Consider the following 20,712-nt stretch of genomic DNA (forward strand, 5'->3'; position numbering starts at 1 on the left):
TTCTGTTTGTCCAGCACCCATCACAGTGCTGGCACATTCTAGATAGTCAATAATTCCTTGCTGAACGAGTAAATACCACAGTTGCCACAGCAATCACCGTTAGCCTTCAGTCATAACTTGTAATCATTCACATCACCACTTTTGGCTCATGGGAGGTACTGAGTAATTGTATGTTGAATTGGATTGAGATATCTAAATGTCAATATCTCGTGCATTCATTAATACAATTATTTTGTATTACCTCTATGGTTCTTTGCACATTTAGTCTTCTATTGCTTCTAAAGCTGTAGTCTTTCCGTTCTTAGAAGATCTCTTACAGTAAAGAAGACATTTTAGCAAAATGTGCCTTTTGGGGGGACTAGCCTTTCCTAATTTTTAAAAAATGTCACTGACCATTAGCTAATTGTCTTACAGATAGAACTAAATTTTGATCAGTGTAAATATAAGTTCCGTATGATACTTAGTGATTTTGTTTGTTTGCTTGTTTGTTTACCCCCCACCATCCCAAGAGATGGATTGGTTCCGCTGGCCCCAGGTTACAGAGGGTAGCCTTAAGATACTGAATGGAAGCTCTAGTTCTAGATTATCTAATGCTTGGGGTTTAAACCCCGCCTCCTCCGCATAGTTCTTCAAGAACCTTGGGCCCCCTTCTCCCCCCCCCCCCCCCCCCCCCCGCAAAGAATTCAAGCCTCGGAATAGCACCGAATTGCGCTAGAACTCTTGAGTCTTAACCATTTAGAGCCTGCTGTTTTTCTGGGTTTTGTTTTTTTGCGGTATCAGCCTGATAAGATCATAGCCCCATAAAAGATTTCGCGTATCCTTATCTCTGCACCTTGGCAGCTGTAGCTACGAAACTACAGCATAAAAAAAAAAAAAAATGATTTTGAGCGTTGCATCGTTAGTAATTTTTTAAAAAGCGCACAAAAAGGTAAGATAAAATACAATGCTGAGAAAGAAAAATCAGGTTTATTTTTGTTGTTTATAATGCCTGAGCATTTTTGAAAACCCAAATGGGGGTATGGGCGTTTTGAAAAAACGGCCGCGGCACAGCGTCGTCGGGGTTCGCAGCATTGTGACCGCGCGCCTTTAACTCGGCGTGACCTCGGCGTCCCGGGCCCCGCGCCCCCCTCCCCTCCCGCGTCGCGCGCATTGTTGTCCTTTAGCGATTGGTTGCTGGACGCGAAGCCGCTGTGCAGAGCCGCGCTGTGTAAAGGACCTGAATGCAGGTTAGCGGGCGGCTAGTGACTTACACGGGGGATCCAGGGCGAGAGAGGAAGAGCCGGAGGCTACCACCACTGCGTTTCCCAGGCGGCGTGGACCAGGCGGCCCGGCGTTTGCGGCTGTCGCAGGAGCCCCCGGGGGCGCCCCCTCCTCCGGCTCTCGCCGACTTCGGGGTTGGCGCAGGTGGGCAAGACAGGGCACCGCCGACCTCCCGGTTCCCACCGAGGGGGTTCTGTCTCTCCCTGCGAGGGGGAGGGAGCATCCTAAAAATATGTAAATAGCCAAGCGCTGACTTCGGGCTGGGGCACCAGCCAAGGTCCCCGCGCCGCCGCAGGGTGTTTTACATGAAAAAGAGAAGCCTGTCAGGATCCGTGCTCTAACTTAAGGCAGCGCCGTGATTAGCATGAGCCTGGGCGGCTGAACTGCTTCCTGCCCTTCAGTAGCCGTTCTGCGCGCTCGCGACCGAGCAGCGGTGCCACCGTGCGGGTGTGGATCGGCCGGCACGGCCTCGTTGGCAGCCATGGCTCCCGACGCCCCCTCGGCCAGTAAGTAGGAGCATGCATGTGTAGGGGGGCACATGCGTGTCGGCGCGCGCGCGCGCGCGCGCACACACACACACGCGCGCACACACACGCACGCACGCACGCACACCACCCTGAGCCTCGGAAGGAGGAAGATTGACGAGGCGCTGCAGTTGCGAGGACGACTCGGGCTCTTCCTGGATTCCGCAGGAGCCCGCCTGCCGCAGCTGCTGTCTGCAGAGCCTGCTCGGACCCCTGTGCACACGCGCCCCCCATTCGAGCCTCTGTAATGAAGACTGCCTCCCGGGGACTGCAGGAGAGGCAGAGCCAGCCTGCGCCCGCCACTGCGGGCCGCGCGGCTGAAAGGCCCTGGGGGACACGACTTGGACACTGTCAACCCCACGCCTCGCTCTGAGCCGCCGGGTGCGGAGGGTCTGCCGCCGCCCCTCCGGCTTCCCGGGCGCCCGATCCCGGGTCAGCCCCGGAGGCCTCGGCTTCCTCATTTGTTTGGATCTTTTGTGCCGTGGCTCACAGTTGGCTAAGCACTCCTGCGCTGAATCGGGCCATTGTGTGCGCTCCCATTGCTTTCACGCTGCAAGTCTCGGCGCCCCCACCCCGCCCGCCCCCTCCCCGCCTCCTCCTGGCCGGAGAGCCTGCTAAAGTGCCTTTCCCCCCAGGAATCTGGAAGCTATAAGCCGGGCGGATTGCAAATGAAGTGTAATGCATTGTGGGACGTGTGTAAAATCGGAGCCTTCACCGTGGGGGTGTGTGGGGGCGTGGGGAGGGCCGGACCCGCGGCTGGCGGTGTAGACGCCGACGAGGAGGGGCTGGGAAAATGTGCGCAGAGTCCGCCCGGGTCGTGCCCGCCGTAGACGGATGAAGCAGCGCGCTGCGCCCCGGCGCTGAGGCCCCCAGGATCGGGGTGGCAGGTCGCGCTCCCCACCATGAAGAAGACCCGGAGCACAACCTTGCGGCGAGCCTGGCCTAGCTCGGATTTCTCGGACCGGGCCTCGGACCGCATGAGGTCCCGGAGCGAGAAGGACTACCGCCTGCACAAGCGCTTCCCCGCGGCCTTCGCGCCCCAGGCTTCGCGGGGCTACATGACATCAGGTGGGTACCCGCGTTTCTGCCCCCGGGCCGGGTCCGCGGGGCGTGCTCGGTGCGCCGCTGCCGGGAAGGCGGGGGGGGCGCTTAGGTGGGAGGACGGCCGGTGATGGATGTGCTAAGTTATGGGGAAAGCAGGAAAAAATTAGCTCACATCCACCATTTTGTACCTCCGCAAGATCCACAGCAGGCCCTCTCAATATGGGGTTGGAGAGCTATTAGTTAGGTAAAATAAGGGAGGGGGACGTGCCGGGCGTTTTGGCTGCAGCAGATAAATGACTGCAAGCTCCTTGCGCGGCAGCCTCCTGGAGCTTTGTGGAAGAGCCTGCGTCCGGTGCTGCCTGCGGTACCGAGCTGGCTGGCTCCTGCATTGTGGCCAGTTATCCTAGCGGCTATTTAAATAGCCCCCTGTTCTTAAAAGGGAACAGGTTCCATGCACAGTTCTGGATGGTCTGAGTCAGGCAAGAGCCCCACATATACATCGCAGGCTCGTCCGACGTGCACGCAGAGAACTCTGTTGGAGCTCATTGAACGCATTCTGTGGGGTAATGGTGTGGATGCGGATTGCACGCTCACATGATACCGTGTGGGTTTAACATATGTTGCTTTGAATTAGGTTGTATGGAAAGCATGGAGGCTGTGTTTGCATGTCAGACAGGAGGGACGAACAAAACGGTAAATGGGAACGAAGGCTTCAGAAAAGGGTTCATCATCATAAAACGCAGTGCTGTTAAAAGCATTTCGGAAGGAGCCGGTTCCCTTTGGCAACACAACGGAATGGCTTTGGTTGTGACTTGGGAACCCAAGGGGTAACATACTGGAGGAAATGCTGAAGGAGGAAAATCCTGGAACTCTTTCCTTGTTTTCTCCTTACTGACTGTTGACCACTTGTATGCGGTGATGTATAAGACATCAATTTTTGTTCGTTTTTCATTTTGAAGGAATTAATTTTCTGCTGAACATAATGTGATGGAAGAGCTGAGTTTATATTCGAAACCACATACTATTCCAAATCACCCTGAACCCTGTCTTAACTGGCAAGATTGCCTTAAGCCTGTGGTTGTTGCTCACAGGGTGTCTCTACTATCTTTCCCTAAAACAGCAAGCTTTTTTTTTTTTTTTAAACTGGGGCCAGTATCTCATGCTTTAAAAATGCCTTGTGACCACATTTCCATAAATATAAAACCTAAATAAAATAACCATCTTTTTTATTGCAAAATTTGGTGACAGAAGGATGTTGTACTATTTTGGCAATAAGCTCCCTTGATTCTCTCTTTCATGAAAAGCCAGATTTGCAAAGTGACAAGTACAGTTTATACTTTAGTAATTTCAGTCAATCACTGCTGTGGTTGCTACATTCCTCAAACTTGTGATAGTAAATTTTGAAACACACCTAAGTCGAAATCTAAATCTCAAAACACATATGTACATAAACGCATGTCTGCGCCGAGTGTTTTTAGATCATCCCAGGTTTCAAATGCTTGGGTCTGAATGTCTTCATTCCACACTGAATGGTTCCCCTCTTTTTCTAATCCCTCTTCAGGTGTTAGGCTATAGGAGGGCAGGTGGCCATAATTTCTTCGACAAACCTGTGAGATTCTTTTATGATTTCAGGCGTAATCCCATGGAGCCTGTTTTTATCTGTCTTTGGCATAGCTTCATTATGATCACATTTTCATTATTTGCTAACGTACTTCGCTACATTGCCAGTTAATTAAGAAACTCTTAATTTTATTTGATTCTCTTTTCTTACTTCATTTCTTGACCTGCAAATGGTAAGCTGGTCTTAACGGTGAGACTGAAAGATAAGCTGTTTCAGGTTGGTAGTTATCCATGCAGATTAATGTTAGGCGCCCACGGAGAAAAGAAACCCAAGAGGTGGGGGAAGAAGAGCTGTGTCATTCATTCAGCATTTTCTGGAGTGTCCCCTAAGAGCAGAGTGCCTTGCTAGATTCTCATGGGGCTACAGGGTTGGATATAATATGGTTTGGCCCAGGGACGGAGGGCTATTATTTATTCATCATTTTAAATGTTAGCTAGAACATGTAATAAAAGCTATTGGTGCTAACGGGAGGCAATAGTAAATATTAAGACAGATACCTACAATGAACACTGAGAGAATAGATTGGATCACTCATGTGCATCTTTTGTGTGTTGCGGGGGGAGGTATCTTATCAATTTCCTTTTCAAATATGGCTCTTTTCCAAATCTGAGTCTTGATGGGAATAGACAGTATATGGAAACACGCAGAGATCATTTACAGGAAGTTCTCTTCCTCTTAAGAAATGTAAAGGAAATCCACTTGTATCAAGTTAGTGACTCTGGATACAAACAGAGCCTTTGTCACATAAAATGGAATAGAAAATGAAGCAGCTAAGAAACACATGAGCCTTTTCATATTCTTTCTGTTTGTCCAGTCATTTGGGATAATGTCGACTGGCATTATCATACTTCATTTTCAGTAAAAAAAAGGGTTTTTTTGTTACTGAGTTCAAAGGACAAGATAAGTTACCGAGTTACTTAAGACAAGGAACTTAAAATAACTTCAGTTGAGACTCTTTTTAGAAATCCACACCCTCCCCCCACAAATAGTCCTAAAAAATATGGGGGGGGGGGAATCACTTTTTTTTTTTAACTTTAGGAGAGGGGAGAGAGAGACAGAGAGAGAGAGAGATCCTTGGAAATGTTAATAGCTGTTGTTTGGTCTGGGATAACTGTCACGCAGTAGATTCTGGAAGTTTAACTCTGTTTATTAAGGTAGAATTGCAGAGTTCCATAATAGCTTTCTAATGAGACAGCACCATTTCAAACAGCCCTCTCTCCACCAATAAGTAATTACCAGTTTGAAATGTGATTTATAGCAATAGGCTTGACATTTAGCCTGGACTTTTTCATATAGCTTTGGGATAAACGACACTTAAACTCAAGAGGTTCAGATAGGCGCGTATAAAACTTAAAAGAGATCCTGTTGAAGCATAGTTCAATAGAGAATTCTGAAACTTTAAATCTTGAAAACCGCGGCTTTTATGACTTTGTAAGCTCCCAATTCATGCTACCAAATCTAAAATAATCCTAAGAATTCACAGACCTCCTCCTGGCACCCAGCAAGTCCACAGGCCATGGGATGAATCCATTGTTCATCTTGAATATTAATTTCCCATTGGTAGTTTCTGGGCAGAAGGGGGGACAATCTTGCCTTTTGTTCAAATCAAGATGAATAACTGAATGTGAATGCATTATCTGAAGAAGAAAAGAGGTTAGATCAAATGGAGGTAAGATCATTCTTCTGCGTTTTCTAAAACTAGAAATGACGATAGCAATTAACTAGAGATAAAAGCAAACCCCCCTCCCCAAAGAGGGAAATATCAGTATAATTCCTAATGCTTTACATATGAAAACATGCTCACAGACCTCCGTGAAATAATTTTCAAGGCGCCAAAGCTTTTGTTGGTGAAACTGTTAGAGCCCCCTGTCTGTTAACTGTGTGACCTGTGACCTCTTCACACCAGTGATGCTACTGAATCCATTTTCTTTTTTTTTTTTTTAAAGATTTTATTTATTTATTTGAGACAGAGAGAATGAGAGACAGAGAGCATGAGAGGGAGGGGGGTCAGAGGGAGAAGCAGACTCCCCGCTGAGCAGGGAGCCCGACGTGGGACTCGATCCCGGGACTCCAGAATCATGACCTGAGCCGAAGGCAGTCGCTTAACCAACTGAGCCACCCAGGCGCCCCCTGAATCCATTTTCTTCACTGCCTTCTCCCCCAGCCCTGGGGATGGGTGCTTCTGGATGTTCTACATGTAATGCCACCAAGTTTGGGGGCATTCTGTAGATCGGGCTTGGAAGGTAGTTTTTCCACGAGAAAGGTTCTCCTGAGCATGTTCATAAAAGGGGTTGCTTAATGTGAGACCCTTCCAAAGTCATGGCACTTTCACACGGATACTTGTCACTTTAAAGAACAGGAAAGCAGACAGTTTTAATACCATGGCTTTAAAGGATTTGAAAAGAAAGATCCATTAAAAAGCCCCAAATGGACGTCTTTTAGGAAAATTTAAATTGGGGTTGTCTGCCCATCGAACTCATACCATCAGCGGGGAGGAATGACCAGCCCACCACATTGATGAGTATATTAGTTTTCATTTTATAGAAACGAATTCTGGGGCACAGCTGATGGCGTGTCCCAGTTCCTTATGTTCTGTTATTTTAAGAGATGTGAGAGTTTTCTGGGAGTGGAGGATGGACACTCGAGGTTCTAATCTGGGCCTACCACCAACCAGCTGTGTCCCTGGTGAGTAACATGACCTCCCTTCCCGTCTGCAATGGGTCCTTCTGGTCCCCGCTTCCATTACAGAATTGGGCTCCGCTGTGACTCTGTAATGAGCTATCCCAGGACTTGTGAGCACTCACACAGAAATCCTTAGAAATAACCTTTGCCCTTTCTGCTTATTGGAGTCATGTGCTTCCCCGTATGTGGGGTATGTGGGAACAGTGCTCATTTTGCAATAGAATCCTACTTCCTGCCATCCCCGAGCATTGCGTTAAATATGCCCAGGGCTTGTCCTGGCAATCAGAGTAATGGGGGTAGGAGATGATGGACGAAGCTATACTCATATGCAAGTTTTAATAAACAGCAACCTGTCACCTCCTTTCCCCTCTTTGCGGAGATCCATTTTTAGCAAGCTCCTCCAACTGTGTTTTAATTTGAAGCTACCTGTGTTGACTCCTTTCATCAGGCCAGTGGAAGTGAGGAATATTACACTTGGTGGTGAATGACTTCATTCTTTATTTCCCCCGAGAACATGAATGCGCTCACAAAAGGTCACCTCTCTTGGTATTTCAATATCTTTTACACTCTTGTGAACGTTTTTATTTGAAAAAAAGGAATATGAGTATATTGCATAAAAGCCTTAGCATTTTTACACCCCAAGAGCAATTCTGACTGAAATTCTCTATGCCTCAGAGAGTTAGGACAGTTGATACAATAGCACGTTCTGTGGTACGTGATTGCTTATGCTGAGTTGCAGTTATAACCGAGAAACAAAATCTGGTTAGATCCTGGCTAGTGGGATAACATGCTGACTTTTGAATTTAGGACAGGCTTTTGTAGATCAGTCCTAGAAACCGTGTGGAGCCCCATCTGTAAGGTGTAGAGTAGAGGGTCTTGTAGTTTGTAAGAATGTAAGCTGTAGTCAACTCTAAATTAACCCTTAGCCGCAGTAACACCAGAAGGAAATGACATGGGTAATTTTTTAAGTAGATAGTAAACTTTTCCTTAAGTAGTTAGTCCCTAGGCTATTTTTATGTGGCATTGGAATGTACAACCAGTTGGTCAGAAAATCCACCTAAATATTTCTAAGATCTGCCCCTAATTCTTCATCTGTGGTGTTTAAATCTTCTTCTGTTCTATTATAGTATCTTCCAGACTGACTTTTCTTCCAGTCCAGTTCATCCTTCCTGTGTCCCCAGAGGGTTTTGGGGTTATAGTTAAATCATTTCTCTTTTCAGTGTTTCTCATGCCTGTGGATAAAGTCCTAGACCAAGGCTCTTCATGTCATGACCTCCCTCACCTTTTCCCCCTCTTCTTCCTGGGCGTTCCTCACCACCCTGTGCGCTAGGCTCGGGAAACTCTTTACCTTCAGCAATACCTTGCTGCCGTTTCGTGACTTTCGTAATTTCTCCTACCCTGCTGAGAACATGCTCCCCTTCTTCAGAGGTCTGATGGAATACTGTTAAACCTTCCAGAACCAGCTCATACATACCAGCTTCTCTCCGTCTTCCTCCAGATCCTTTCTGGAGTAAATCACTCCTATGACATTCGTTCTGTACCCCTGTCATAGCCCCGTGGCCACACTAGGTCACACCACGAGTTCATGTGTGGGTCTCCTGTCTGAGCCGGTGAGTTCCTCAGTGGCGGCCCGTATTTTATTCACATCTCTCTTTTGCCAGCAACCGCAGAGCTTGGCACAGATTGGGTACTCAGTAAATGTTTATTGGACGAATGAATAAAATATGACTTCTCTTAAAAAACTGGATGAAGACAGGAGCAGCTCTCCATGAATGGAGCATTAGAAAGCAGTAAATAATAGGAAATAATCAAGAGGCAAGTGGGGTGGTTGATGTGGTTGGTGTGAATGGAATGGGACTTCCGAGAATGATACCAATTAGAAGGGGCTGCCCAGAGGGAGGATTTCCCGGTGTCTTGAAGGACTGACTAGGTAGGTAGGATTTGAGGAGACAGGAAGGAGGCGGATGGGGGGAAGGTTGTTGACACAGTAGGAACCAAGGATGAGAGGAGCATTTCGGGAGAGGTATCTGTGGTGGCTTGCAGGACAGATGGGAGAGATGAGAGTCTCGAGGCCAGGAAACCAGCGAGGAGGTGGTCGAGGGGGCCCAGGTCATAAAGCCATGAGATGGTGAGCGACCGCCACAGAACAGTGCTCCCAACACTGCTGGGCATTAGCCTACCGCCCCCAAGGTTTTAACCATGTCCATACACCACCCGTATTATGTACTTAATATTTTTCCTTCATCTGATCCACTGTTTTATTGAAATGAATTGAAAAGAAGATTTTGTATTCTCTGTGAAATTACAGGTTTCATTTGATAATTTTTTCCCAATCCCCATGTAAATTATTAATATATTACTATTTCAGTTAAAATACTCAGCTAAGTACCACCTCACATACCTGAGTGGTACTCATGCTAAGGTAGTGGAAAACCTGTATCAGCCAAGGAAGAAGGGGTGGGACTGAAGGGGAAAGGGAGAATCTTGGAGAACAAAGAGCTGGCTGTTCCTTGTAACTGGATTTAAGAGGTTAAAAAGAAAAGAAAGGTAAAGCAGATCTGTGTTGGAAGCATGCGGTATATGACAGGGAAACATGGGCCGTGGAGCCAATGATGAGTTCCATTTTGGGTGTAAGGGGCTGGTTAGTCACACAAGTTAACAGTAAAGGTTACAGATATAGTTTGGGGGTCATCCACTTAGCCACGTTAGTTGAGAACACGAGGATAGCTTAGCTTTTTGTACTTTATGTTCCGTTTCTTAGAGGGGAGCAGATGACTGACTTATTTTTATTTCCAGCAGATGGAGGGTCTGTTGGATTCTGTTCACTTTGAGTCCTACTTGGGTTTCTGCAAATGTGGGGAATCAAGGTTAGGATTGCTTGGAGATCATCTGCTCTCCTGTTCCTAAATGGGAAGTGCTTTTCATTGCTAGGATCTGTTTTATTCGTGTTTGCATTTATTCAGAAGCCACTGTGTTGTTGATAAAAGGGATATATGTTTGATGTCTGTAGTCAGGTGTGAAAAGGGTTGGAGCTATGCACGTCGCAGCCCAGAAGACTAGACCAGCTATGTAAATAATGTACATTTCAAACATCTGTCATATACCTCTGCGGCTGAAAAATTATGGCTTAGGTAACTCATATACACAGTTAAAATCTCCATTTATCTTTCTACTCAAATCCATGATGGCCCCTCCAGGCCAAGTTTTCTCTTTTTGAAGATAAAAGAGAGATTTGGCAGATGCCTGGGGCATTCGTGGCAGCAGGACTTACGCCTGGCCCTATCCTTCTGATGGCCATAGTTTCAGAGGGAGGAACCATCTCGCTTTGCAATTAACACCCCCGCCTCGCCCCCACTGCACATTCCTGTCTAGCTGATTGCTTTCAGCATATCCACCTTTCGCTTTGAAATCATTTATTCATCATTACGTGAAATGAAGGGCCCTCAGAGCAATTGAGGTACTGTGGATATTTCTCATTTTGGGGGGCTGCCCAGCATCTGAACACCCCATCGTGTGTAATTCCCCACTGTCATGGGTTGAATGAGTGAATGAGCGCCCCCCCCGCCCCGCCCCCAACCGGAGCCATTCAAGTCCTAACCTCTGGTACCTGTGAATATGACCTTCCTTGGAAATAGGTCAGATGTAAGTAAGGTAATCCGGTAAGGCTGGTGTCCTTGTAAGTAGAAGAAAAGAAACACAGATGCAGGCACAAGGTTATGTGAAGAAAAAGGCAGAGATGTGAAGGACGCCTCTACAAGCCAAGGAAGGCCAGGGATGGCTGGCAGCCACCACGAGGCAGGAGAAAGGCGTGGGATGGGTTCTCCCTCAGAGCCCCCGAGGGGAAACAGCCTTGCTTCTGTCTTCCGGCCTCCAGCACCCTGAGAGAATAAATATCTCTTGTGTGAAGCCGTCTAGTTTAGGGCACTCGGTTTTGGCAGCCCCTGGGAATTCATACACCCTCCTTATGAATGTTGGCGGGAGGCTGAAACCTCATTTCTCCGTGTGGGTGCTGAACTTGCCATGGGATCGCTTTCCTGGCCTGCCTGGCACGGAGGGCATGAGTGCATGATCTGGGTTTCACCCCGTCACCCACGCCCTTCCAGACTTGTTGGGAGCGGGCGCTTGTCGGCAGAGCAGTGGGGGCTGTGAGGCATCGTCCCGTCGCAGGGTGGCGCTGTTGAGCCGGGCGGCGTTCTGGAGGTGGGGGGGGAGGCGGGGGGGCGGGGGGGGGGAGTGGTGGGGAGGGGAGGTGGCGGGGCTGGTAGCACGTGAGCTTGGTAGTGGCTGCTGAGGATTCCTCACCGAAGCAGCTCTGGCTGCAGAGTTCCAAGCCTGGATCTCCGCACCCCCCCGAAATTCCCCGAGTTCCTCAAAATATTTCAGTAAATATTTCAGCCTCTCTTTTCTGAGAGTCTGTGTGGCATCGCTTCATAATCCAGCCTTTCCAAGACTAGCTGGGTAAATGTGACTAAAGAACGGGGCCTTCAGGGCCTCAGTTTCCTCACCTGCAAAATGGGAATAATAATGGTCTGTCCCCATGAGGTTTGGGGAGAATTAGGTGAATATACGCGAAGCGCTTGCAACCAAGCTTGGCACATAGGAAGCATTATATCAGGACCGCTTGTCGTTAGCATTCTTAAAAGAGTCGGCATTGGTTTCTGTTAACCTAGTGAACTCATTTGAGTTCTCATTTTGATTGGTTTTAAAATAACTGAGAGGAGTATTTGGACATTCCCCCCCCCCCCACACACACTCTTGCTGGTTATTTATAATGAAGACAACGGTCGGCTGTTGATAAACTTTAAAAAAATGCTTTAAAAGAGTTTGTTTGGCCAGGGAGTAAACATGCCCCCAAGAGCTGAACAGGAAGGATGGCTGTAGTGTCAGATGGGGTTTTCCGCCTCTGTAAGACTGGCTTCATTCAGTCACTTCATACAGCAGTAGAGCCTTGTGGCTTAGGGCTTTAAAATCGGAGGGTTGTACATCAGTGTCCTGGCACCCACTCGCTGGCCCTATAATCTCGGCAATTTATGGGCTCAGTCTATCCTCTGTTTCTCCTCTGTAAAACGACGATAAAGTAGTATCTAACTGATAGTTGTTATGGGCATTAAAGGAGCAAAGCATGCAAAATGATTAGCATGGTGCCTGACACAGGGTAAGAACTTTTGCACATTTTTGCTACTATGTTATTATTTCTTTGGAGGCGTAACTACAGGACTGACTTGTTCCTAAATGCACCTGAGGGTGCAGAAGAAGGGAGACAGCAGGTAACATGTCCATGATCTGGGAGAGTTAAAAACAGCATTCAGTCTGACTCTTACACTTGGTACTCATTTCATCAGAAATCACACATTCCATCCCTCATTGATTTTGGAATGTGATCTTCTAAGAAATCTGCAGAATTATTCGTTTACCTAAGTGGGCTCACTTGTCCTTGAATTTCCATCTTAGGAAGAGTGGTAGAAAATTGTTGTGTATTCAGTACTCCTGTGGGATATACATCTAGGAGAACTTGGCTTCACTAGAATCAGAGGAACAGTGCCTTGTATAATCAGACTCAGCTTCATTGGAGATACCTGCATTGGCTTTTCAGTTGAAGATAAAGGGAAAAAAAAGCCTCTTCTGAGCTGAGGGTTGAGCTGAGTGCTTGCGTGTGTTTGTGCATGCAGTGAAATCGACTATCACAGAAATGCAGCATAAGAAAGCAATGCTGTGTCTATGGTGTATCTATCAAGGGCAGTTTTGAAAGTGAAGCCCAGTGGCTTCTCTCCTCCAGACCAAGCCCATTTCCCTCCGTAGGTGGCTTGTGATGGTCCCATGGAATCTCAGGTCAGAAGTCCCCTTGAATTGTGTAGGAGGTCAAGGGGTGCTACAGTTTGGGGTCCACTTGTCAAACGTGTTACTATTTCAGCAGCTTTTCTTTTATTTATTTATTTTTATTTATTTTTAAAGATTTTATTTATTTATTCATGAGAGACAGAGAGAGAGAGAGAGCAGATGCAGAGGGAGAAGCAGGGTCCCCGCGGAGCAGGGAGCCTGATGCGGGACTCGATCCCAGGATGCTGGGATCATGACCTGAGCCGAAGGCAGACGCTTAACCGACTGAGCCACCCAGGCATCCCTTCAGCAGCTTTTCTGAGAGCAGCTGGTTTGGCTACAAGACTCGGGGCTTTGGGATGGCAGCCTGAGCTGGGGGAGAAAGGGCCCCCCCACAGCTTTCAGAGCTGCCACCACCCCCCGCTTTGCCTCCCTTCCCAGACAGACATGTGAGCCACGGCCACTGGGATTTGGGAACTCAGAGCTTCCCACTTTTGCCTTGTTTACTCCTGAGTTTGCATTTTACCTACTCATTTTCAACACTTCCCCCCCCCCCACCCATCCTCCTTCCTTAAAGTCCAGGGAAGGATATTAAAGGGCACTGAGGACCTTGCTTTACATGGTTGTGGCCAATTCATTGAACTTCAAAAGCCCCCTCTAATTAGAACTCCAGAATGGGACAAAAGCGTTGGCTTTTGTTGGCTGAAGCAGCATTTCTGGAGAATGCAGATGTTTTCCCATAGGTTTGGGATGCCAAAGCGAAATAAGCAGTATACCATTCCGATCTTAAGGACCAGTAATAGAGGTTTACGTTTTCAAATGCAGCCAGAGGTGTGCAAGTTTCTCTCCAATGAGGCCCTGCGAGCGTCCTCGGGCTGGGGCTGATCCTGATCCTATGGGTTTGTGGTAGTTGTGACTAATGGTTACCCACCATTTGTGTAGATAGCGTGGGCCTGGGAGGTTTCTGTTCAGCTTGATGGTGGGAGGCCTGAGGTCGAAGGCCCTGGGACCTAAGCACAGTTCCCGTGTGGCCCTGAAATGTAGATATTAGTGGGGAGCCTTTTTACTCTCAATCCCCCTTTCCCCCCAGGAAGGGAACCGGTTTATTGGACATGTACTTGGTACCAGCCAGTGGGTAAGAGTGATCTCATTCATTTCACACAATGGTCCTGGGAGGCAGCCACTAATTAATATTTTAAGCAGCACAGATCAAAAAACTGAGATTTTTTTTTTAAAGATTTTTTTTTATTTATTTATTTGAGACAGAATGAGAGAGAGAGAGAGAGCACATGAGGGGGGGGGGAGGGTCAGAGGCAGAAGCAGGCTCCCCGCCGAGCAGGGAGCCCGACGCGGGACTCGATCCCGGGACTCCAGGATCATGACCCGAGCCGAAGGCAGTCGCTTAACCAACTGAGCCACCCAGGCGTCCAAAAAACCGAGATTTTATATACTCACACACACACACACACACACACTCACGCACTCACGCACACACACACGCATACACTTTAAGTCATGTATGTATTCAAATACTGTTAGTCTCTAGGTTAGATGTTAGTAAAATTAACTTCTTCTTTTTAAGTAAATATTAAGTAATTTCTTTGACTGCTTTGGTGGTTTGTCTTGCTCTTACTCTAGGTTCCCCCCGCCCTTGAGAGACCTGAGTTGTACTGAGAGGACAGATTTTCGCCTTTCCTGCATATTCTGATGAGTTTAACCTCAAATATTCATGTATGTTAGGTGAGAGTTATCTCTGCTCTGCCAGCAAAAGTTCTAAGAGTTACCTTGACTTGCCTAAAGGATTGTAGTCTCCTAAAACCTAGCAGGTGATGGAGGGGGACGGTGCAGGCGATGGGAGGAAATGGTGGGGGGGGGGACAGTGGGTGGGAGGTTGCTGGAATCTTTTCCTTCTGGTGTTTCTTTCTCTTACCGCCTTAGACAGAGTTTCTTCGTCTGTCTGTCGTGAGCCCCTCCTTGTCTTAATTGGTCTCTTGTTTCCATGAGCCATGCGGTGAACATCCCTGATTCTTGGAGGAGATGAAACAGTTGGGATCATAAACTTCCTAGGTCTTAACTTGTTTGGGACCTGACAACCAAATTAGAAACTTTAAATGGAAAGAAGTCCCCCCCCACATAAACATCATTTCACTTATTTGTAAACCATTTTATTCTGCAGGCTCATTTCCCCTTGTACTCTTCTTTCCTTTTTTAGTTATGAACAATCGCTAAAGAAACTTTAGTGCAGTTGAACTTTTGCCGTCTGTGTTGTAAGAGCTCAGACTGAGCATTATTCTGAGCAGTACTATAGGCCAGGATCCAAATAATTGAATAACTGGACAGTACTCTGCTCAATAATTTTAAATGATGGGATGGGGGGGGCAAAGAAGGAGGAGCTATATGCGTCTGAATGGTACAAGATAGGATTAAGTAAAAAGTAGTCAAGAAATTAATAAACTCAGAATTTTGGTGACTATGTTAAAAAAAAAGCATAGATGGTTAAAAGGGATATATATCTTAGAAAAGAATCAGTTAACTGGTTTAGAGTACATCAGATGTATATTATGACATCTTCAGTTGAGAGGAAAAGGGAAAAAAATGTCTTTGTGATTCCCCATAGGAATCACTCAGAAAATCCTGTGCGGTCTTTCCTACTGTTTCAGTGGCCAAGGGAGATGAGTTCAGTGACCCATGACAATGTAGTGAATGTGGATAATATGAAAACATAATCTTCATTTAGTACTTAGGCTGGTCAAAGGACTTGCAAAATCTAGCACCTATGTAACCCTTGGAGTGTACTTTTTTTTTTTTAATATTTTATTTTTAAGTAATCTCTATACCCAACGTAGGGCTCGAACTTACAACCCTGCGATCAAGTGATGCACGCTCTACCAACTGAGCCAGCCAAGCGCCCCTGGAGAGTATAACATTTAAAGTAAAACAAATAAAGCAAACTCCCCTATTCTTTAGAATATTAAAGAACAGCCACAAAGCTTTCAGATATATACTGGGTTTTCAAAAAAACCAAAACCCAGAAATTGCTTTTAGACACTATGTAATAGTTAAAAACTGTATCTATTAACTCTTCCCCTGTTTTATGGCTGATCAGCAAACACTTACATCCTATCTGTACCAGACTTAAAAATACTAAATAAATATAACAAAATTGCCAGCTCTTAAATAAAAAAAAAAATGTGACTTATAGTTTCTCTGTCTTAACTTTAGAATCAAGGCACCAAACTAGCTAAACTCACAGGAATGAAAAAGGTCACATTCCCTTGTATTCAGTTTCCCAAGATTAGAATTTCTGAATATTTGCATATCTCTGTTTTAACTTCTTATTGCCAGGAAAGCAATCTGGGAGAGAGCTCTTCTTTAGAGAAGAGCGTTTAACGATATGCAGGAAATAAAACGTGGAAATAACAAGACTTCTCACCAATTCTCCGTGCCCTGCTGCTTTGAGATGAATAGTTTTGCTTCTCAGGGTCAGGCATATTTTAACTCGATAGACTCATTCTTTAGTCATGTATTTTTTTTTTTTACCTTTTATTTTCATTGTGGTAAGATCCATGTACTGTAAAATCTGTCATCTTAATTCTTTCTAAGTGTTCAGTGGCATTAAGTACGTTCGTGTCGTGCAACCCCCACCATCCATCCACAGAACTGCTACCATCTTGCAAAAAGAAAACTCTGTTCCCGTTATGTAATAATTCCCTGTCTCCCTCCTCCCAGCCCCTGGCAACCACCGTTCCATCTCTGTGACTTTGTCTACTCTGAGTACCTGATACCAGGGCAATCAAGCTGTATTTGTCCTTTTGTGACCAATGTGTCCTCATGTCCTTTTATTTCACTCAGTATAATCTCCTCAGAGTTTATGTCCATGGGTTTCCTTCCTTTTTAAGGATAGGTAATATTCCAGCGTATGGATAGACTGTATTCTGTGTGTCCATTCATCTGTCGATGACCCTTGGGTTGCTCCCACATCTTGGCGACTGTGAATAATGCTGCTGTGGAGGTGGGGGTACAAATATCTCTTCGAGCCCTGCTTTCAGTTCTTCCGGGTATATACCCAGAAGGGGAATTGCTGGATCATAGAGTCATTCTGGGGTTAATTTTTTGAGGAAACTCCATGCTGTTTCCACAGCAGCTACAGCATTTCACATCCCCACCGACTGCAAAGGGTTCCAGGTTCTCCACATCCTCACCAGCATTTGTTCTTTTCTTTCCCTCCTTTTCCCCTTCCTTCCTTCTTCCTTCCCTCGTCTCCTTTTTCTTTTTTTTTAATAAAGATTTTATTTATTTGAGAGAGAGAGAGGTAGAGAGAGAGCATGAGCAGGGGGGAGGGGTAGAGACCTGGGGAGAAGCAAGCTCCCCGCAGAGCAGGGAGCCCGATGTGGGGCTCCATCCCAGGACCCTGGGATCATGACCAGAGCCAAAGGTAGACGCTTAATGACTGAGCCACCCAGGTGCCCTTTTCTTTTGACAGTAGCCATCCTAATGGATGTGAGGTAGTCTTAGTCATGTATTTTAGGAAGTGTAGATATTCATAGCTTCACTCTGTTACAGATGATCTTTCTTCCCTGGGAAGCTGGAAGGAAGGGGGAGTGATCTCCGTGTGGTCATCTCCCCCCCAGAGAAACATGATGAGTGTTGGAGGCTTTTTTTTCCCCCAAGCAGGCCACGGTCCCCTGGTTAATAAGCACAGTGGAAGGTAAAGGTAGAGCGGATACAACAAGGAGCTTCTGGTTTCTTTGAATGCTGTTTTCTTATTTTTTCCCCAAATGAGAGACGTATTTAAATGTGGGTAAAGTCAACTTCTGATTGGGGCGCCTGGGTGGCTCAGTCGTTAAGCGTCATGATCCCGGGGTCCTGGGATCGAGCCCCGCATCGGGCTCCCTGCTTGGCGGGAAGCCTGCTTCTCCCTCTCCCACTCCCCCTGCTTGCGTTCCCTCTCTCGCTGTGTCTCTCTCTGTCAAATAAATAAAATCTTTTAAAAAAAAAGTCAACTTCTGATCATCTGAACGCTGTTCCTGCCTGTGGCGTATGCTTGGAAGCAGTGCTCTGGGATGTAAAGACAAGAACCCTGACCCTCCAGGTGCCTGGAGAGCCTTGCACATCCGTGGAGGTAAACTGTAGAGATGAAATGTTGGGTTGTGAGCAGTCACGAGTCCCCATCGAGGGTAGAGAGAGGGCAGCCCGAAGTTGTGCGGTGCGTTTGGCGGGTCGGCACGGAGGTGCCCCTGTCCTCGCATTCTGGACATGCTTGCCCGGAGGGAGCCAGGCTAGGAACGTGCTGTGTGGACCATGGGCTCCTGGATACCATCTGTGGGCCCATGTGGGGTTGGTTCCTTCTGCAGAATCATCCAGGGAGCTTGTTAAGCACACACACATCTTGGCATCCTTCCTCAAGGATTTAGGTTTGTAAGTTTGGGATGAGGCCCAGGATCCTGTAGTTTTGAAGACTCCCCAGGTGATACTGAGCCACCGTGAGGTGTGGTAGCCACTGAAAACGTTCCTCGCCCAGGGCAGCGAGTCTCTCTGTGTTTTCGTCCCTTTATTCGCTTGGCCTGTCCTCTCATATGCACGGATCGCTTATGGGAGAGCTTGAGTGCCCATGGTGGTGGAGCATGCAGACCAGCCCTGGCCTTCAGGAATCCGGCAGTTTTCCGGAGCCCCAGAAGAAGCAATTGTAGGATAGTATCATGCAAGCTTCGGGGGAGCTGAGTGAGGTACCACACTGCAGGAGTGCCTGGCAGAAATCTGGGGGACTGCAGGGGACTTCAGAAGAGGGACAGTGGCCCTGAGCCGGCCCTTAAAGGTTCCAGGAGGGTCAGCTGGGCAGGGAGGGACAGACAGCGGGAGGGGGGTTCGCATAGGCAGGCAGTTCTCGTCCTTTGGAGGCAAGCTCGGGGTGGTGGGAGATACTGCTTAAGATCTAGAGGGGTCCTCGAGTTTAAGCCAAGGAGCTGTGATTTTATTCACAGGATAAAATCTGGTTTTTCCACTTCTGCACTCAGATTAAAGAGCACTGGTTATGAAAACCACTCAATCAAACTAAATTAAATTTAGTTAATTTAATAACTAATTATTAGTTATTATAATAACTGCTGCAGGGTGGTGACATGTTGTGATTTGCATGAGATCATCCTGGCTCGGGACAGTGGGTTGTGGACCTTGAGAAAGAACTGGAGGGGAGAGTGGTTATCAATAGGCTTGGAAGGGTCACAGGGGCCAGGATGTGGAGGGATTTCGATGCCATGGTGTCTGTCTCCTCCTTGAAGCAGGAAGTTGGCCATCGGCTGTAAGAGGTGGAAGGGGAGATGGGCAAGGGGGTGAAGTCAAAGTAGTCGTGTTGGTACCAGGAGAGGGATGTGTAGACGGATTGGTGAGCAACTTCTTGAGGAGCTCAGCTGAGGCCAGATATGGTGAATTTGTGGTGGCATTTAATTTTAAATTTAATTTAGTTTGATTGAGTGGTTTTCATAACCAGTGCTCTTTTTTTTTTTTTTAATTCATTTGAGAGAGATAGAGAGAGAGCGAGCATGAGCAGGAAGAGAGGCAGAGGGAGAGGGAGAAGCAGGCTCCCCGCCGAGTCAGGAGCCCTCTGTGGGGCTCGATCCCAGGACCCCGGGATCATGACCTGAGCCGAAGGCAGACGCTTAACCATCTGAGCCACCCAGGCGCCCCCATAACCAGTGCTCTTTAATCTGAGTGCAGAAGTGGAAAAACCAGGGGCGCCTGGGTGGCTCAGTCGGTTAAGCGGCTGCCTTTGGCCCAGGTCATGATTCCAGGGTCCTTGGATCGAGCCCCACGTCAGGCTCCCTGTTGAGTGGGGAGCCTGCTTCTCCCTCTACCTGCTGCTCCCCCTGCTTGTACCCTCTCTCTCTAATAAAAAAAAAATTAAAAAAAAAAGAAATATTAAAAAAAAAAGTGGAAAAACCAGACATTCGGATTTCTCTAGGTTTGGCACTTTGCCAGGCAGAAGGATCAAGAGTCCTAAAGAGCTGAGGTTCCTTCTCTCTGTGTGTTGTCACCTTCCAGGGAAGCTGGAGCTGGTGTCTCATTGGAGGTGTGGTCTTGGAAGTGCAGGTACAGCATATGACAAGGGATCCAGGGGATTTTGCTTAATCTTCTGGATGGTTCTCTGATGATGGTATTCTGAATACTCAAAAGGTGAATCCAGATTCCACAGAAATAGAGAGGGCAATAATTTGAGTCTTTTTCTCAAACCGAGTCATCCCAAACTCCTTTTAACATTGTTCCAAGAATAATTCAGATCTGAGTATAGCATCATGAAGAAGTTTTTCTTCAGGACTGTTGGTGTTCTTCTGTAGCTCTAGACAAGAAAAATTGATCATCTAATTAGGCCTTTGTCAGATGGGACTTGCTATGTATATAATGTCTCACTAGACAATGTAATAAATATAACTAGGACTAGAATTGCACTAATTTGGGATAATTAGGAGGAAGACTTGTCTAAATAAGTGAAAGATTTAAATTTTATAGAATGTCTAATGAAATGGAGTCATTACTTTCATGTCCTCAGGCTATCTAATGAATGGGTAAATTATTTATAATTAGCATATCAGTTGTTGCCATATAAGAATTTGCTCCTTTAGTATTTGAAAACAGGTTATTTTTCCTTCTTCAGTAATTGATATGATCCCTTGAAACCGTATTTATGCCACTTATCCATCCTAACTAAAGATGACCTTCAGCCTAGCCCAATTCTATAATTCCCTAGCTCCAAATTGGTAGATAACAAAT

General features: G+C 46.7%; 1 protein-coding gene across 1 annotated transcript in view; it reads left to right on the forward strand.

Moving 5' to 3' along the window:
* The first annotated feature begins 2,686 nt into the window (after positions 1-2,686).
* STOX2 (storkhead box 2) overlaps positions 2,687-20,712 on the forward strand; it is a 100,279-nt gene continuing 82,253 nt past the window's right edge. Inside the window, exon 1 of the mRNA XM_044911686.1 lies at positions 2,687-2,852. Within this exon, the coding sequence (XP_044767621.1) occupies positions 2,687-2,852 (166 nt within the window). The remainder of the gene's footprint in view (positions 2,853-20,712) is intronic.

The sequence above is a fragment of the Neomonachus schauinslandi genome, chromosome 2, assembly GCF_002201575.2.
Source record: "Neomonachus schauinslandi chromosome 2, ASM220157v2, whole genome shotgun sequence".
Taxonomy (NCBI): domain Eukaryota; kingdom Metazoa; phylum Chordata; class Mammalia; order Carnivora; family Phocidae; genus Neomonachus; species Neomonachus schauinslandi.